The 21,434-nt window shown below is 39.7% G+C and overlaps 1 protein-coding gene across 1 annotated transcript in view; it reads left to right on the top strand.

Moving 5' to 3' along the window:
• Positions 1-16,645, top strand: part of LY86 (lymphocyte antigen 86) — a 669,137-nt gene extending 652,492 nt beyond the window's left edge. The window contains exon 5 of the mRNA XM_044064862.1: positions 16,137-16,645. Within this exon, the coding sequence (XP_043920797.1) occupies positions 16,137-16,220 (84 nt within the window). The 3' untranslated portion in view covers positions 16,221-16,645. The remainder of the gene's footprint in view (positions 1-16,136) is intronic.
• Positions 16,646-21,434: the final 4,789 nt, after the last annotated feature.

Raw genomic sequence — 21,434 nt, forward strand, 5'->3', positions numbered from 1 at the left:
CCTTAGTTAGGAGAAGTGACACATGGAAGGACTTTCGGATGACAGTGGCACTGTGGTGGTCAACAGAGAGCTCACTGTCAACCTGTGTTCCCAGTTCCCTTATACCAACATCAGTGTTCAGTGGACTATCATCAATGTATCACTTTATGGGAACCATGTCGTACCCAAAGGGGATGGCGGCACATCATCTGGCACTGAGCTTATGTCCAGGGTTCTGAAAACAGTCGTAGGTCTCAGAGAGGCCTTTGTGAAGGATGTTAGCCTCACGTGGTGGGGGGTAATAATAGCACCCACCTTAGTTATCTGCAAACATTGTCAGCCAGGCTGCCTTCATATTGGGCTGGTCCTCAGAGGTGTGGATCCCAAACATGAAGGGACCCAGGTCCACAACCTGTGGGACTCCACTCATAACTGTTTAGCAGTCTGACATGGAGTCCGCTGCTTTCACACTGCTGGTTCTATCTGTGGGCCATTTTGCAGGCCACCTACTGATGTAGGGGTTGCTGCCTATCTGAGTGTGTTTGTGTATGATTCCTGAGTGGGGAGTGATATCCAAGGATTAGAAGGGTTGCCTATCTTGTTATCTATTCCATACTATCACATAGTTATTGCACATAGCACAATGCTTTTGCATTTTCCAGGACTGAGATTACAGCTCCTACCTAACTAGTTATTTGTATTATAGTGTTATGCAGTTATCACACGCGCCACAGAGTTATAGGGGGGAGGCCTGTCAAAAGATGCTTCTAAGGTGACTGATATCTGCAGGACTGTTAAAGTACAGCAATGGGAAGTGTACTGGGTTTGAAGTGACCCAAAAGCTTTAACTTATAAACACACACACTTTTACATTTGCCAGAACTGAGATTAGAACTCCTGCCTAACTAATTATTTGTACTATAGTGTTCATAGGTTCATAGGTTCATAGGTTCATACTAGGCTATCTGCCCGAGGGCATTTACAAGCCTAGCCCATAGAGTATGGGGAACTATACCCATTATTTTGCTGTGCCTCTGTTGAGCAGTGACACTGAGGTAATCCCTGGGGTATATCTGCGATCTCCCATCCATTGGTCAAGATTTCTCTTGAACAAGGCCAGCGAGTGCTCTGCCTCACATATGGGATTTTATTCCACAGCATAGGAGTCTTTGGGTGATGAATCTATCCTCCAGCCCCTATTAATAGCCGTGGTCGAGGTTTAAGTCTCCGCCTTGTGGCTCTGGGATCTAGATTTTTGAGGTGAAGCATATTCATCAAATCTGGGTTTGACATGGCCTTGTATGTTAGGCAAAGGTCACCTCTGAGCAAGGTAGCGACTGAATAGAGCTGGAGTTCTTTCAGTCGGGCAGCATAGGACAGATGTTTGAGACCCTTTATCCTTTTGGTGAGGAACTTTGTGGCCTCTCCAGCTGCTGCAAGTGTCGGGTCAGATACATTCCGAATGGGGCATTGTACTCAATCATTGGTCTGATGAGTGATGAGTATAGGGAGACTATGACCTCCCTTGATCTAGATGAGAATCCCATCATGATAAGGTGGGCAATGTAGAAGGTCTTCCTAACTACTTTAGCTACATGGGTGTCGAATGACAGACTACTGTCAACCTGGGTCCCAGGTCCCTGATAACTTCTTCTATGCTCAGTGGATTGCCACCTATTTGGTAGCTAGGGGTAACCTTGTTTTTCCCGAAGGGTATGACTATGCATTTTTTGGCATTTAACTTTAGGCCATGGCTCTGGCACCAGTTATCCGTTTCTGTGAGACCCTTCTGAAGGATATCTGTGTCAGATGTGTTTTCTACTATGGCCCAGTTTGCAGTCATCTGCAAACTTTGTCAGCCATAACCCTCCTGTGTTTGCTTGTACTTCGAAAAGTAGATGCCAAACAAGAGTGGCCCAGGACTGAGCCCTGTGGTACACCACTTGTGACAGGCTTTGAGTCTGACATGGCGCCAGCAACTCTGACCCTGTGGGTTCTGTCACTCAGCCAGTTTGCAACCCATCTTGTGATGTATGGGTTAACATTTAAGCTGATGAGTTTTCAATGATACCAGTGGGGTATTGTATCAAGGCCTTCGCCAGATCGAGGTAGGCTGTATGGACTGCCTTTCCTCATCAATGGCTTTGGTGACTGTTTCAAAAAGTCAACCAAGTTTAGAAGGCATGATCTGCCTTTGACAAAGCCAAACTGGGATGGATCCAAAGTCTGCAAATTCCCTATGTCTTTATTTATGAGGTCCATTATGATCCTCTCCATGGCTTTGCAGATAAGGCTTGTCAAGCTAATGGGGTATAATTTAGAGGTCGGGAGGGCACCGCCTTTGTGAAGTGGGACCACAGTTGCAGTCGCCACTCCATCCAGAGGTAAGACTATGATTAAACAGCTGTCCTTGCTGTGGGTTTAATTCCTCATTGAGTTTGGAGCACACAGCGGGGACACCATCAGGTCCCATGGATGCTGTGTTTTTGCTTTGGAGAGCAGTTCTCACTTGGGCGTTGGAGATGTTTGGGGGCTGCATAACACACATACAATCCCTTTGCAGGATTCAAACCCCTACCTAACTATGTCACGACACTGGAGAAAGATGCATTAGCGGAGCACGCTATACAAATTACTTTGCACACTTATTGCATGCACCACAGAGCTTATACGTGTGAGGCCTAACGAAAGGTACTTCACTGATGACAGACATCTTCAGGACTACTAAAGTAGGGCAATGGGAAGTGCACTGGGTGGGAAAGGCCTGTTAATTCCTAGATCCTACTGACAATTCTCTAAATGTATGAGCATGCCCAGTGTGACCTTCTATAGTAAATGTGGGACTCCATTCCAGGGACTGTTGTACTCAAGTCTGGTTTGTTTTGTGCTACAACCATGCCTCTTAACCTCTTGTTGCAGGATATTTGTAGATAACCTATCAAAATAGGGAGACAATGGGCCATACAGTGATTGTGACTATTTCTCTCAGTAATGTATGGATTGCTAGGGTTGCAGGGTTTGTTTTAGCAGACATCTGACATATATGACATTTGACACTGTCATGTATTGCTTCAGCACCTCGTGACATACCTGCTCAGATCATCACAGTGATTTACCAGAGGAATAAAGGATGGATGATGCACAAACTAATATTATGTGCTAAATGGTAGGCATTCTTGCACAATCCAGTCTGTTGAGAGTGTGCCTACAACCAGTTGATTGCTGGAGCTGTGGAAATGGTCCAGCACCATGGTGATATATTACAATGGTGGAATCTCTGTGCATTTCTGTTCTGGCATGGTCTGATTTTCAGTCTGCGGTTGGGTAATATAAGTCAGGCAGGATCAGGGTGACAGGCAGACTCCAGACAGATTTGTAGGGGATACGATATGTGGGGGGGTGTCCTAGGTCATATATGTTGGCCTATAGCTACCAGTACTTTGCATAGGGGTCTTCTCAAAGGTTGACTGCACTTGGAGGGTCTTGTGTGTGTCAGACTGTTTGACCAGCCTGGAGGTGTGGGTGTGCCTCACATATATGTATGGTCCACCTCATTTGGCTTGGCTGGCCACATTTTGGGGTCAGGATGCTGCACAGGATGAGTGATCAGGGAATGGTGTGTTACTTCCCATGGCTGTGCACCAGGGTTCTGTGGATGCAGACATGTCACCATCTTCCAGGGTTAGGACTGCCTGCAACAAGTGCATTCCCATGTTTAGATGCCTAGCCCTGCCTGTTGACTGTACAGAGTATCACAGACTGTCCAGATTAATGGCTCATATATCTGGTTGGTTATCCAAACAAGTGTGGTTTTCAAGGGAAAGTGTTTTGCAAGTCATTCAGGGTTGAAGTCAGAGACTACTGACAGTTGACATTGTAGTTTCAGACTTTATACCCATCAGACATTCCATGCTAATACAGTCATTCCATCAACTTTCTAACATTATTAGAGCAGTATTCAAATGTGTGCTTCTCTTTGGACCTTTATCACCCCTTTATTCATGGCTTTGTCCAGATTTCTGGCTCTCTGAAGCTGGCAGGTTTGCTCCTAGCAGTTAACAGCATGGCCTTTCTTTTCATTTTGTAGACTGTGTTATGTTGGTGTTATGGACCCCATGGCACTCCCTAACAGGGCAATGTGGGTGAGGCATGGGCATTTGCCAGAGGCCTATAGGCCAGGTGTGACAGATGCACCCCATCTGTAGCAAGGCAATGCATTCTGATGATCATATGTTCCCAGGCTGCCGGCAGTGGACACACCTGGGATGGTACCAGTAAGTTGACTGTGTGTTACTGACAATTGCTTTTTGTTCATGTTGAGCCATCACTCCAGTTGACAGCTGGATGCTGCTTAAGGCTAGGGACATGTTAATGCAGTTATATGGGATTATGGGTGGTGGGGTGACACATCTGTATACAATACACATTTGCAGAGACTGTGCTGATATTTGCTTAACATTTTGGTCACATTGAGCATAGTGGTGCCCTATCTTTGAGACTACAGGCATAACAGTATCAACACAGGTCAGATTGTTCTGACATAAACATTTTTAGTTTCAGACTTCTTACCTTTCAGAGCCATATTGCCACTGCCAGACCTGCTGTGATATCACTGTGTAAGTCTGTAGGTGGGAATTTCATGGATGTCACCATGTGGGGGCACTTGCCAGACATTTCTGTATGGTTTTCTACAGCTGATCTGCTGGGTGAGGCTGGGGTGAGTATGGGACCCCCACTTTGACATCCATGCATGTGACCTATGACTCCCCCCAGTTATTTGGCTCACCACATATACTGCAGTGGTATTTGTCAACTGGGGTGGTACTGCATAGTGTGGGTAAGCCAGTACTGGGCATACACTTACTGCTGTCCCACATAGCTGTCAGTTGTATGCTGCTATCCCAGTAAGCCACCCCATTCCCTTGCATGCTTGAATCAATACCATAGATATGCTATCAGAACATTCTACTCCATTCATTTATTGTTAAAAAGACTGAGGACGGTGCCTGAGGGCTGATTACATTGGATGCATGCAGTACACTGCCTATACATGGTAAGGTATAGGTGGTGTGATGTTTGGCTTCCATTTTACTGTGTGTGTGATTCAGAGAGAGATATCAGTCCCTCATGCCCTACAGTGTCAGTGTATGTGCTATGCATTGCCTCTTTGCCAAGGACAGGGCATACTGGGCACGCCACCATCGGCCTACAAGGGCAAGCTCAGGAAGTTCCTCCTCATAGTCCCTCTGTGCCCGTGGAGCCCTTGGCAATGGTGGGGGGCTGTGTGGCCCTTCTCCATTTGTTCCTGCTGCAGCTGTCACATGATCCTATTGTGTAGCATGGCACATACTATGAACATGTGTGCGCATGTGGCTGGAGAGTACTGCAAGGCTCCACAGGATATGTCAAGGCAGCAGAACCGTGACTTGAGCATCCCAAACACACACTCTATAATGATCCTGGTTTGTGCATGTACCTCATTATGGCATTCTTGTGTGGGTGTGTGTGCATTTCTGATGGGTGTCATCAGCCATGGCTCCAGTGCCAAGCCAGTATCCCCCACCAGATGGCCATATGGGATGTCCCCACCGGAAAATGCCTGGTAGAGCTGTGATGAATGCCAGATGCGGGAGTTGTGATAGCTTCCAGGGCTGCCACTACACAGATTCATGATAATGCCATGGACATTGCACATGACCTGGCAGGTGATGGAGTGGAACCACTTGCAGTTTAGGTAGACACTAGCCTGCTCACCGGGTGATGCTTTGATGAGGATGTGCATGCAGTCTATGGCACCCAGTACCTCTGGGTATTTTGCTACATGGTGGAAGAGACGCATATTACTGGTCCTCTCCTCACGGGTGCTGGGGAAGTAAATGTGCTCAGCGGCATGTGGTCGCATGGCATCCAGGAAGTGGTGGAGTTTCCTGGATGCAGATGCCTGTGAAACCCCCATGATATCCCCAGTTGGTCTTTGGAAAGTACCTGCAACTAGTATTCTTAAGGCTACACATACCCTGGTATCCACTGGGATGGGTTCTTCTCTGTTGGTTCTGGGTCTGAGGCAGGGCTGGCACAGCTCAACAAGTTGCTGAAGTGTATCCCTGTCCACCCTGTAGCGCTCTACTATCTCCAGATAATGTAGCCCCTGGTAGGTTACCCTGGGTCTGAACACTCTTCTTCTCCTCCTCTGTCTGACTCGGTTGTCAGGATTATCCTCCTCAGTGCCCTCGGCCTCTTGCACATACTGATAGATCAAAGCAACAGCAGCCCCTAACATTTTTTGCTAGTTTTGTCAGTTAAAATTCTCCCGTATGATTACACCTGTGGTGCAGAGTTTGTGGGAAAAAACAGACTGGAAGGTGTTTGCATAGTTTATACTGGTTTGTGGCAAATGCTGCCTGTGTGATTGGCTGACGTTGAGACATTCCATCTGCTGACTACTTTACATGTATTTGAGTGGCTGTATTTTGCTATTTCCCTTTTTTTTTCTTTTCCCCCTTCCCATTTCTGCACTTTTTAAGTCCAGAGATGCGGTGCACAAACCCGCTGCCTAAATGTAAACAGTGCTGCTATTTCCATTTTTTTTTTTGGTTAAGTCCCAGAGCACACTGCACACACCCATTTAGCTAAGGTAAACACATTTTAGCAGAAATGGCCCTCCCTTGATGCGAACACGCTCTTCGTTTCATGGTGTAAAACATTACAGCCTCAGACACAGTCCCTTGCTTAGCGGTGCTTAGCTAAGAGCAAAGCCGGGCAAAGGAGTTCCAATGTGCTTATAGCAACCATGGCAAACCACCTTTTCATGTTAGCTGCTCCTATTGCCTACACTATCCTGTTCTAGCACCTACACGATTAGGTACAGTGTGTGGACTTAGAATATTTTGTGATTCAATAAATTTCCCTTCATTTGTATACCCCACTGCCTTAGTCCACAGTTACTGTGCTGAAACGGAGCCTTTCTCCTTGACAACAAGTACTCCCTGGTAATGTTTTGATTCTGCATGCCATTGACTATAATGGTAAAAATGCAGATTTCCCCTAATATTGAGGATTTACTTTTTTTTTAATTATTTTAGGCATAATCCCGATTGCGCGCAATTGCCCTATGCTTAAACGGCCGAGATTGGCCAAAAAAAAATACTTTTTTTTATTAAATTAAACATTTTCCCATGCCAATGGTCATATATTTGGCAATTGGCATGCCTAAAGTTTATAATACATGGTTTTATTTAAGCTGTCATAGCTCCATTTTGCTATTTGCAGAAATGTGTTTGGTTAGCAACCAAACACATTTTTGCAACTTTGACTGTTCCTGCACAGATGCCTGCCTGCTTCCTGAATCGCTAATTCACCTCATTTGCATGGTTTTCACCTGCAAATGAGTTAATTAGCACTCTCCATGGCTTTTCATACAGGAACAGTGTCGGCAACCTCACGCACATCAGATCAGCTGTTTCCTAAATCGCTCAGCGACCATATTCTGCGCAGGAGCAGCTACATTGTTCCTGCATGGAAAGTTTTCTTTCATGAATCCCGGGTCTATCTTGTCACTTCCATTACCTGTTTTTTTTCATTAAGACAGAGTTTCTCTTTAGAATTTTCCAGCCTGTTTGTCCAGGTTGAGTTCAGATTTAAACCTTATTCAGTCCATCAATCTTCTGTCATTTTCCCCAGTTTTTCGAGAAAGGCAAATGTAAAATTCACTGCCTGAATGTGCATTGATAACAATGATCTGCTGTCACAGGGCTAAAGATAACAGAAAATATTACCAGTTTTCCTCTTCTTTGTTCAACCAGACCAGGCCAAAAGGTATCCAAGGGTCATGCCGTCCAGGTGGCTATCCAAGTGAATTTTCTTTTTCTGTTACAGTAATATTAAGGCTTTACTAGGTTAACCAAAAGCTCATTCTTCAAGGGCATCGCTACTTCACTTACCTTTTCAAGTATATGAGTTTTGTACTGCAGCAATATGGTCTTCACTGCATATTTTTTGTAAGACACTATAAGCTGGGTATGGCCTGTCAATCTAGGTCTACCTGTGCATCACCTTTTTACATGGCATTCTGTAATAAATAAACCCAAGTCTAGTATTTTAATTTTCTATGACTTTATTAATTGAGGTAGATCACTGATCAAACAAGACCAATTTCAGTCTCAGTCCGGAGAAAAGTAAATAAGGAAAATCAAGAAGTAAAACATATATATTACAATATGATAAGGTAATTATCATGAGTACACAGTATATGCAGTTATGTCATTATATACAATATGGAGAGGGGCAGACACATTAATACAAGAATGTACCAATATATATATATATATATATATATATATATATATATATATACATATATATATATGTGTGTGTGTGTGTGTGTGTGTGTGTGTGTGTGTGTATGTATGTATGTATATATATATATATATATATATATATATATATATATATATATATATATATATATATATATATATATATATATATATATATATATATATATATATATATATATATATATATATATATATATATATATATATATATATATATATATATATATATATATATATATATATATATATATATATATACAGCTATGTACACTGCAGTGTGATTCATGAGTTGGCTGCATTTGCAAGTGATATCATATAACCTTATTATGAGAATGTCTGATGGAGTAGAGCAAGTATCTGGTAGTAATGTGTCCAGAGTTGTGGCAAGACGTGTCTTTGAGACTGACATGAATAGAGTCCCATACATTAGAACTTAGTATGGAGAAGCAATGTTGTTTGCATTGTAATTTAGGTTTAGGAGCCTGTAGGGAAGGGAGTGGGTGGCTTTGATTTCTGAGGTTGTAGGATAATAGTTCCTGTATTAGTTTGGCTGCTAGAGAGGACATTCTGTGGCTGTCTAGGTGAATAAATCAAATCTTTGTCTGACTGGGAACAAGTTTGCTTTTTATAGTGCTGTTCATTGGCATTTATGCTGAACCTACAGATTTTATTAGTGATTGTTTGAATCATTGCAGAGTTTTTTTTTTTGAGGAGCATGCTACTAGTAGGAGTCCATATTCTACCTGCCAAGGGTTGTCTGTTTATGTTGATGTAAATGAGCAGGGGGTGGCATGGTCAAAGTCTTATGATACTCCTTGTTTGATTTTGCCTAGAGGTGAAAAGGATGAGGTGATCCTGGAATGGTCAGCTTGGTTTCTTCAGAGTTTAAAAAGAATAGGAGGTAGAAGGTAGGCCTCACAATTACTTATCTTTGATAATAATAAGACTGCATTAGAAAACTGCTATTTCTTTAAGAAGCTGTGGACTCTGAATTCCAAAGTGATTTGGCAGAATCATGACACCTGCTGATGTTATGTCCTTATCCTAATATTATATCTTTATGATTCATGTCAATGTCAATCTGCTTCCACTCACAGGCAATTTTCCCCTTCTTTATTCATAACACATCCTTTGAAGATATGTAGGTGATAATTCTAGAGGCCTTCAGTGGTGTCAGTACTTGTGTCACTTACTGCCTAAAGTCTGATAAGAGAGCATATGGATATCCAGCTTTGTAAACCAGCCTGATCTAGAGAGAAGAGGAAGTGTGCTGTGTTGTGGAATGATGGGAAGGAGTTTGAGCTTGGGAAAGCTGCATAGATGCCAGTAAGGCTCCTGTCAATGGGAGCCAGTCCTACCGTTAGTGAATTCACATGGATCATGAAGATCTAACATGATAGTACATGTATAACTTTCATTCACTGTGGAGGCTGGAGTGAAAAGGGCAGTTTACAAGTGCTCACATCAAGATCATCATCATCATCATCACCCCCCACTTTTTCCCATTTTCTACATGGAATTGGGATGTCATGACACTCGTTGCTATCTCTCCCTATTCAATGCTGCTCTCCTACCTTCTTCAACACTCGTGCCTGTCTGTCACAGGTCTTCTCTCACACAATCCATCCACCGCTTTGCTGTTTGCTCTCCTTTCCTCTTGCCTTCATCCTGTCTGTCTCAAATTTTGTTCAGCAGATTTTTTCTGCTTTCCTGCACGTGCCCAAACCATCGTAATCTCTTCTCTTTGAGATTTTCTGCAACTGGAGCTACTTTGACTTCTGCTCTTATGTCATCATTTCTTTGTCTGTCCCATAGTGTGCATCCTGTTGCCCATCTCAGGCACTTCATCTCCATCATCTCTAGCTTTCTCAGCTGCTTTACCTCTACTGCCCAGGATTCTGTACCATACAGTGGTACTAATCACACCACTGTTTTGTACGCCTTACATTTCAGCTTCTTTAACATTCTTCTGTCATACACTACACCTGGCACTCTGTGTCAGCTGGCTGCAGCCCCTCTGATTCTAGCTTTAACTCAGTCAATCAGACTTCCCTTCTCCTCAACCACGGTCCCAGATACTTGAATATTTTAACCTGTTCCACTATTTTCCTTTATATCTTAAATTTCAGCTTCTTCTGATTTCAAATATTTACTGTTATTATAACAATCTTATCTGTACTCCCTTTCATCCCATGTGCCTTCAGTTTTGCATTTCATTCTCCTACCCTTTGCTGAAATTCTTGCTCAAAGTCTACCTGTAATGCCACATCATCTGCATACAGCAAATTTGCTGATCTGCCCCCTTTGATCTGTTTGCTAATGTAGTCCATCACCAGGGTGAACAGCCATGGGCTCAGAACTGAACCCTGATGCACAACCACTCCCACTAGGAACTGATCTATAAGATCAAATACTGTTCGTAATTGAGTCATTGGGACCTTCTTCATACTTTTCACTAATTCTACCAATGTTTCTGGGACTTCAAATCACCTCAGAACTGCCCAAACCAGCTTTCTAGGGACCTTTTCATACACTTTCTCCATGTCTAGGAATGCCCATTTGGACTCTTTACTCATCGCTAGCTTCTTCTCTGCTATCTGTCTTACTGCTCCAACTGGTTACTATTTAGTGGATCTTTATACAGTACTTTGTTTAGTATGGAACTTCTCAAATTTACTGGTCTAGTAACAAAGTTGTATCCAGTTTAGTAGGTCAGATCCATTGAGAGCACTGTGCACTTTAGAGCAGCAGAAAGAACCATAAAACACCATGCAGTGTCAGGCAATTTCAAAAAGCACAACTAACTAAACATATCCAAACAAAAGACAAAAGAGACCGCAGCAACTAAACTAGACACTTTGAACAAAGAGCGCTTTATTCTTCCTTTACAAAAGAAAAACAGCCACAATATTTCTAAATGAAATATATATATCTGTATGTATGTATATATATATATATATATATATATATATATATATATATATATATATATATATATATATATATATACTTCCATTCTAGTAATAGCAGTTTCTTTTGCAGTATATATATATATATATATATATATATATATATATATATATATATATATATATAGATGGTATACATTCATTTGATTGGCCGGTGGATAGCCGACCAGGAAATGTTCGAAAGCAGTGCTGCAAATTCTCCTATATCAGAATGCAATTTATGCGAAGCGCAAAATATTCTCCCCCCCTTTTGACCAATGGTAGCACTCGTTTAGTTGGTAGAGTGGTCAGAAATGTCACATTTGATGTTTTGTACGACATTCTGACGGTTCGCCCCTGTGAAAATCGACATTCCAATGTGGCGTTACACCCATTCAAGGTTAAGTGTGGACACTCAAATGAATGTATTTCATGTATATATATATATATATATATATATATATATATATATATATAGTTTTATATATATATATATATATATATATATATATATAAAAGGTATTTCATATGTGTATATATATATATATATATATACCTCCACTCTAGTAATAGCAGTTTCTTTTGCAGCAAATACAGCAAAAATGGGCAATTCCCAGCCATATTAGAACTAGTAGCAAAGTGAAATCTAGTTAAACTGGTCAAATCTAATAAGAGCAGTGGACAGCCTGGAGCAGCTTAGCAAAAGCAGCACAAAGCTGTGAAGCATCTGAAATTTTAAAAACAAGTACAGGTGCAACAAACAATTAAAACATCTAGTACTAACAGTCAGTATCAACTGAATGCCTAGAACAAAGTACAGTTTTCCCTTTTCTCACAAGAAAAAAAAATAGCTACAACAGTTACAAATGATAAAAAGGGAAATGCAGTAAAAGAAATCTTATTTGTAGGAAATATTGAAAAAAAGAAGTCTTCCCATCTGGTAGCAGGGTTGAATCCATTTGAACAATTCAAAGTGGTGTCCCACAAGGCTCAGTCCTGGGACCTCTCTTGTTCGGTATATATTTCTCGGAGGTACAGGCCAACACGGAAGGACTGTGGCTGACCAAGTTTGCAGATGACTGCAAACTGGGCACCATAATCGACTCTCCAGTTGACACAAGCATCCTCCAAAAGGGCCTCATAGAAACAGACAACTGGTGCCAGAGCCATGGCCTCAAGCTAAATGCCAAAAAGTGTATAGTCATCCCCTTTGGCAAAAACAAAGTGCCCACAAATTACCACATAGGTGGTAATCCATTAAGTACAGAAGAAGTAATTAGGGACCTGGGGACCCAAGTTGATAGCAATCTCTCATTTGACAACCACATGGCCAAAGTGGTTAGAAAAACATTTTATATAGCCCACCTAATCATGAAGGGATTCACATCTAGATCAGGGACGCCATTGTGCCTCTTTACTCATCCCTCATCAGGCCCATAATTGAGCACAATGCCCTTTTGGGATGTACCTTACCAGACACCTGCAGCAACTGGAAAGACCCCAAAAGTACCTCACCAAGAGGATCAAAGGTCTCAAACAGATGCCATATGCTGCCGGTTAAAGAAACTCCAGCTCTACTCAGTGCCATACCGCCTGTTCAGAGGCAATCTGTGCCTGACGTATAAAGCCATGTCCAACCCGGAATTAATGGACATGCTGCACCTCAGAAAATCCAAATCCCATCGAGCTACGCTAGAGACTTGAACCTCAGCACTGAAATAAATAGGACATGCTGGAGGGACAGATTCATAACCCAGAGGCTCTCTTCATTCTGGAATAAAATCCCAGTCCAGGTTAGGCAGAGTCCCTCATTGACTCTCTTCAAGAGGAATCTTGATGAGTGGATGGGAGATCGTATGTTTACCCCGGGTATCACTTCTGTGTCACTGTTAGACAGAGGCACAGTATACTAACCTCGAAAAAGGGCATAGCAAAATAAATTTAAAATGGGTGGCGAAAGCCAAACACATTCTGGCTAGGCTTATAAATGCCCTAGGGCAGATAGCCTATGAACCTATGAACCTATGAACCTATAATAGCATAATGCTGGAAAGCATCAGTCATTTTTTTAAACTAGTACAAATAGCAACTAGACACATAGAACAAAGAATATTTTCCTTCACTTGCAAAAAAAATGCCAAAAAAATCTGCTGTACCCCCCCCACACACACACACACACACACACACACACACACGCACACAAATGTTTTAACAGTTGAGTACAGTAGTTGTGGTGTTGTAGACAATTTTCTGCCTCTTTCTTAATAAATATCAACTTGGTCCAAAGTATCCACAAACAGAGCTATGTGCACTGATGATGCAGCCTTTTGGTACAGCACTGTGTTTCACTGGTAATGCATTCTTTTGGTACAGCACTGTATGCCACTGGTGATGTAGTCTTTTGGTACAGCACAGTGTGCCACTAGTGATGTGGTCTTTTGGTAGAGCACTGTGTGCCACTGGTGATGTAGTCTTTTGGTACAGCATTGTATGTCACTGGTAATGCTTTTTCTTTTGCTACAGCACTATGTGCCACCAGTGATATTGTCTTTTGGTACAGCACTGTGTGCCACTGGTGATGCAGTCTCTTGTTACTGCACTGTGTGCCACTGGTAATGCAGTATTTTGGTACAGCACTGTGTGCCACTGGTAATATAGTCTTCTGGTACAACTCTGTGCGCCACTGGTGATTCAGTCTTTTGGTACAGTGTTGTGTGTCACTAGTGATGTAGTATTTTGGTACAGCACTGTGTGCCACTGGTGATGTCATATTTTGGTTCAGAACTGTGTGCCACTTGTGATGCAGTCTTTTGATGTAGCACTGTATGCCACTGGCAATGTAGTCTTTTGGTACAGCACTGTGTGCCACTGATGATGTAGTCTTTTGTTACAGCACTGTGTGCCTCTGATGATGTATTATTTTGGTACAACACTGTGTGCTACTGATGGTGTAGTCTTTTGGTACAACACTGTGTGCCACTGGTGATGTAGTCTTTTGGTACAGTGCTGTGTGCCACTGGTGATGCAGTATTTTGGTACAGCAGTGTGTGCCACTGGTGATATAGTCTTCTGATATAGCTGCTTTTTGATATCCCACTACAGACAACACAATCCTTTACATCCACATTATTTCTGTGTAACTTTGGTATCCACAAAAAGGACATTTACCATTTTTAGAGAATCTTTTGAGAAAGTGTGTCTCAAATTCAAACTCAGTTCATCAAAGACTGACAAGCTGAAATGAGAAACGAAATAACTGCATTTCTTGGTACAGTCTGCCAGTGACCACTTCATTCACATAACTACCTCTCAACTGTCCCTGATTTCTATGGATGTCCCTGATTTTGACTCCAAAATTTAGCTCTGTCCCTTTTAATCCCTCCTAAAACTAGTGACTCTTGGAGGAAAGGTGGTGAATTATACTAAAGAAATAATGGCAATAATTAAGAGTTATAGATTTCTTTTATTTCTCAAATGTATAGCAATTAACATTCTTTTACTATTGTAATGTCTGAATTAATAGTATTAATCTTTTAAAAATGTCCCTGATTGTCCCTGATTTTTTTCTAGGTTTGTCCCTGATTCTGTTGAAATATGTGTGTGATTAATTGAAAGCTATTGAACAAGTCATTAGTTTGTATTTCAGATTCAATTTATTTACAGAAGTACAGTTAAGTCTTTCTTGGATACTGTCTCCAGCTGCATCATGCTGATCATCTGATACGTTTTAATGGAGACATCTCTCAGGCATCTGTAAACATTCATGATACTGTTCGCTGACTATAACATTGAGGCCATAGACTCACTTTCAAGAATGAGCCAATACATTGTGTGTATATAAACGTTACTTTGTGGTCTTAGTCATATTTCCAGAAGTTTCAAGAGGCTGGAAAGAGTGTTTCTCAAGCAGTATCTGATGGCTAGCTTTGAAAATAAATTACACAATAATAAATTCATTAAATTCACAATTAGAAATAGTCTTTGAAAATTATGGCGATGGTTTCAACAAGAATGAAACAGTAGTAATTGCCACTTGAACTAAATAAGGTACTCTGCCTATGATTTCAGATATTAATATTTATATTTATGATAAAGTGTGATATATATATATATATATATATATATATATATATATATATATATATATATATATATATGTATATACATATGATATAATATATATGATAATGTGTGATCAGCGGCCAAGTTTGTCTGGCAAGTGGCTGTCTGCATGAAGTAAGGTAGCACATGAGCTGTAAGGCACACAGCACAAATGATTGCACTAATTTTTCAATAAAAAACCTAAAACTATACCATAATGCACCTTTCAGAAAACTGCAAGATAGACAAATCCTGCAGTGAACCTCAAATAAACCAAAGTTGTTCCAAGTTGCTTCTATATAATCTGGAACTAGAAAAGAACACAGCTGCCTTTAGGTAATGGCCATATTGGTAGACAAATCACTATTTTAATGCAGCAGCACAGGCAAGTAGGTAACAAAGACCAGTTCATATCAAACATATTCCTTTGGCAGGAGGGGATGAGATGCAATCAGCTAGCAGTCATGTTGCACTTCCCTGATATGACCCAAGAGACCGCTATGCTAGACTACTTTTATTTTGTAATGCTAAATGGATACAGCCCTTATAAAATACTTATGGCTACAGCATTGAACTAACTTTTATTTTGTGCTTCTGTGTAAGTGAAAAATGCATTTCTTTTTAATTACTGCAAATGTGATACAGTACTAATGTCCACTATTACTTCGGATTAAAACTATGAGCTAGTTGAGATATTTTTAAAATTTATATTTACTTCAATTTATTCATGATTTATATATTAATGCTTATTTTTTCCCTTTGCTTTCCACAGGGACAATATCTGGCTCCACTGAGATTATACAATAAGGATAACTTCACTATAGCTTGTGTTAATATAACACTCATTGCAAAGTAACCATCGTTTGGAAACTGAGAAAAAATCCTTACTGTTTTAGTTTCAGTTCTTTTATTGGAATGAACAAAAATAAAAGGAAAATTGCAAACTGTATTTGAAATAATTATGAAAGTAAGAATGATATCATTTTGCGACATTCTTACTGGTGAGAAACTAGGAAGAGATTTCAGTTCTCATACTTTATGGGATTTGTACAATCATCTACCTGTGTCATATGCTTCACAGAAATTAAGCATTCCAAAGAATGTAACGAATTTTGTAATGCCTGACAACTTCAAAATAGTTCTCTACTACATCAGTATAATGACATATACGCTTTAATGTGCATTAGATATGAGTTTTGGCTAAATTAAACATAAATGTTTTCATAAAAGAATACTGTTAAACTTTTGTTTTCTTAATCTTGACTTGTACAATTCCAGATTTTCAGTTCAGGATAACACATGCAGTATAATGCATAGCACAGATAACCAAAACATAAGGTTTGTTCCCAAAATCTGCCACAGTTACCTCATTATGTGATTATATATTTGCAACTTCACCTCTGAAGGGATTTAACATTAATTGATAATAGTATGTTTTTCTAATATTATGAGTCTTCAAATTTAAATAAAAAAATTGTGTTGTTTGAAGGAGGGTAATTCATATGTCCTATTAAGTCTTACCATTTAATAACTTAGCTTGAAATAACTTGATTGTTTCATATATTTACCAATAGTAACCAAATCTTTTCTGTTTTTTAAAAAGATAATGTTCTTTTTGAATGGAGGATTAGTTTGCATAACCCATGTTTTGCAGTAAGCTTCATAAAAGAGCATGCAATTGTAGATTCTCAAACAGATACGATAATGTTCTCAAAAAAGATACTGATCTGTACAGATCCTAGCTGATATTGAATCCAGCACAATTCAGCATCTATATTTTCATGTTTTGTTTTGATCCTTTTGATCCTTTCCAACTGTTTGCCTGCAAGTTCTAAGCTTTTTTGTCCAGTATTTTTTTTCCTCCATCCTCATTTGAGCATTTATTTTTTAAGTGCTGTTAGTAAGAAAAGTTAAAATATTCTTGTTTATGGCTGAGCAGGAGTTAGTGAACATTTTAGCTAGTCTTCTGCTTCGTTTTGTTACTATGCTTCTACTCAGTGAGACACTGAATTTTATTTTATAAATTCTGGCTAATTTATAAAGGCTTCTTTTTCTAAGTCATACATCCTCATTGCCATTTTACCTTAATCAGTTTTGGATCATTCTTTTCTCTTTAGCTTCACTGCCAAAGCTTTCATTTAATAATGTGGCCACAAACATACAGAACCTTCAAAAAAAAAAAAAAATTTTTCACAAAATAAGTTTAATTAAAATATATATTAATAACAAAAAAACAAAAAAAAACACACACTTCAAAAAAAAAAATTAAAATATTTACAAAAGCAAGTGAAATACGCATAGAAAGGGGATTCAGAGCATAGGTTATTGCAGTGATAATGCATGACAAGTGTGGAGATGTGAGAGCTCAGAGACACATTACAGTATAATGACGTATTTACCAAGAATTGTATTAATGTTCACAAAGAGTGAAAGAAATTATAATGATAAAAAATAGGCAAAAAGCCAAAAACGTAAAGAATTTTGTGTAGAAAGACAGTGAAAACTAGAGCTGCTGAATGCAGTAAAGAACAGCATTATGAGACAACGTGATACTCAAGTGATACTGAATAGCTGCTGCTTTAGCAGAAATGGTAAGTAGAGGGTGAGTGAGGGCACAGTAGTGTCAGAGGTATGGAAGAGTAGATGTGTATTGGTGGATGTGTGTCAGGTGTGAATATAGGTTGGAGGTCATAACATGTATACAACAGTTGCCTACATCCACCTAATCCATAAGTCCTCTATCCAGCTGCCATATGAGATAAGCCATCCTACTATGCAGGGGCTACTACTAACCCATTGGCTTGGATATCCAAGGTATAAGTGAACATATGGGAATTTTGGCAAGGGAAGGTGGAGCCAAAATTTGGAACAAGTGAATTGGGAGGTACCAGTGGTTGGGGTCCAGGGGTTTTGGAAGGCAATGCTATGTGGGATTCCTCAAGGCATGCTCTGGATGCCATGCACTACAGGAGAGACTCCAGATGCTATGATATAACCTTGTTAGAGAGAGAAGACCATGCCACGCTACCTGTAACACATTGCACAAACCACGTGCCACCAAACCTGGACCATTGCAATAAAGGCTTCACCCACTAAACAGGGACAATGGTATATCAGATTTAAAGGGTAAGTGGTTTTCATTTAATAATATAAAATTTGTCAGTAAAGATAACATCAAGTGCCATTCAGTATAATCATTCCATATTCTCCTTTCCCTCCCACTCCCCCACTATTCCCACTATTCCCACTTCTCCCACTACTCCCTTCTCGCCGTGTGAAGTGATTTTGGGGCGGGCCGGACACATGGAACCCACATTGTGTATGTGGTGAGCAAACCAGAACAACACCTGGGCATAAAGCAAACCTAAACATAGATACAAGAAAACAAACACCAGACACAAAAGACACATCCTAACACATTATACAAACAATTGTGGGTTTAGCTTGTAACCCCATTTGCGCTTCTAGCTTGCCTAGCCTTTGATTTTGCACCAGTTCCTGCAGTGGAATTTCCTGCCTGGGACAGCTATCACAAACTAAAAAGAACAAACCTTTGAGTAAGCAAATGCCTCAAACTCAAAACTACCTACCTTAAAACTATAAGAATTACAAAAAAGTAAAATAATCAAAAAAGTTAAAGCTTTAAAAATATGGGTTAGTTAAATGTATTTTTGCGTGGCTACTGCCAGATTAGCCAGATAAGATTGCCAGCCCATTTAGAATTTTGTAATTAGATAAATACAGGTTTGTTTATAAACTTTGAAATACAGGCTTGTTTTCTTTGATGAAAGAATATGTTGTAAAATGTTGAACTTCAAAAATCTCCACTGTAAGACAAGCACTTCTGTAAAGAAAGTTAAGACATGAAGCATGGCTGTGTCTGTCCTTTGAATTTTTTATTTCTGAGTTCTCCTTTAACTTTCGTCACATTCTTTCGTTGTTGTTTTAAATTTTAATTCAAGATTTTAATTACCAAAGGTTACACATGCAAATGTTTATCTGGTTTCTTTTATTGGGTAGGGTGAAAAGAGAGTGGTAAAAGAATGCAGATGCAGTTTAGAAGGGTCTGGGAACCTAGAAGGGTTCGAACTGAAATTTCAATTCTAAAAGACAGAATTAAGAGATTAGAGCATTTTTTGAATATTAATTTCTTTTTTCTTTTTCATCTTCAACCTATATTGCCTGTCTTAGACTATAAGTTCTCTTTAGACTTGTGTTTTCTTTAGAAAGAGTAGACTATTAGAAAGAGAGTGTTTTTTGTTTTTTTCTCTGATACTGAAATACTTTTGAATTTTTTTTATATTTTTCTGAACTCTGTGTGACTTTTGTGTAGTGTGTGGTTGTAGAAAGTATTGTCTTTTTTTTTTTATTTTATATTTTTATTTGTTTAACTTTGTGTGGCTGGTTTGTGTAGATAATAATTTAAGCTCTTTTTAGTACTTGTAACACTTGGTAAAGTTACAAAAAAAGCCTCCTTTAGCTTTAGCTCCTAGATACTATACAATTGGATATAAATATTGCACACAGTAAATTTGGCACCCTTCTTTTACTTTGAGAGTGAGATAAGATAATATTTACTGTGGCAAAGTGGTACTACACATAGTTCGGTAAAAAGTGGCACAGCTGGAGAACCTGTGCCAGCCTTCCCCAGAAGTGTCTGTATGGTTGTATAAACTCTTATCTCAAAGTGTGTGTGTGTCAGCTACTTGGCCAGGGACAAAAAGCACTCTTTGGACAGAGAGGGTGCTAGAGGTTTTAGCTTGCCCACTAGGCTGAGATCTGGACCCTATAGCCGTGCCAGTGGGGAGTCTTATTGGGGACCTGGAGAGCAAGGGAGCGACCAGCCCCAGACTGACTGTGATCTCTGTGTGCTCTTAAGGGAAATTGCACTTTACTGTGTGTATTTGTTATCCTTTCCTCATATATGAGATGCCCCTCACTGGGGTTAGTGGTGAGGATTGAGGCTCCTTGATTGCTGGTCCAGGGCACAGGCATCACAGTGTTAAACAGACTTAATGGTAATGTGATTATATATAAAATTGATTAATAAAATTATGTAAAGAAGTATTAATATCTCTGTAATCATGGTAGATTGACCCCAACTATCAGTGAAACTTTTGTTTGCATAGATGTGCTCTTCATTTTTTCTATAATGCAGTTTTTCCAGGTGTCACCTAATTTTTTAGCTATTAACATTATTCTGAATGATATGCATATGTGCATACTGAACGGAGAAACTCATGTGAATATCTGCAACGCAGTGAAAGCCGGACAAACTATTGGTACAAAATTTCTTCAGCATATGACATATGTTCATAATATTTCTGGAAAATAATCCAGGTTTTCTCTGGAAGAGGATAACCCACTTGTATGAGAAGCCATTCCTGACCCCTGTGATGACTGGGCATGTGAAATGATATTCTTCAATGAGTCTACATGGACAATGCTTTAGATATTTACAGAAATATTTTATTTATGCAAATATGAATATTGCATTACCAAACAAGTGGAAATACTGCAGATCTGTGGCAGGCAGACCACAGGTGTCATTCATAACTTTTGCAACACTATGCAAGCTTTCATTTGATACCATGGAGTACCATATGCATACCTTCAGTTCAAGTTATAAATATAATTATGAATATATGACATATAGTCCTAATATTTCCAGAAAACAACTCAAATTTTCTCTGGTAAAGAGTATCCCATTTAAATGATAAGCCATTCCAGAATTATAGTAAGTGGGCATGTGAAATGCTGTTCTACAATTTGTCCAGGTAGACAATGCCTTAGATATTTACAGAACTATGGTATTTATAATGCATATTTTATTACAAAATAAGTTTAAATATACCTACTGGTTCATATAATTATGACTATATGACATTTAGTCTTAATATTTCCAGATAACGTCACATTTTCTTTGGTAAAAAGTACTCCATTTGTCTGAGAAGCCATGGTGTCTGGTCATGAGAAATACTGATGTTCTTCATGTTTCACTGTTGCAGTCATCACCTGTGGGTTATCCCTGCTGTGGTAGCCCTCGGCCGGCCCAAATACCAGAATCAAT

Source organism: Protopterus annectens, chromosome 3.part0 (genome assembly GCF_019279795.1).
Source record: "Protopterus annectens isolate FY-2018-M chromosome 3.part0, PAN1.0, whole genome shotgun sequence".
NCBI classification, from domain to species: domain Eukaryota; kingdom Metazoa; phylum Chordata; order Ceratodontiformes; family Protopteridae; genus Protopterus; species Protopterus annectens.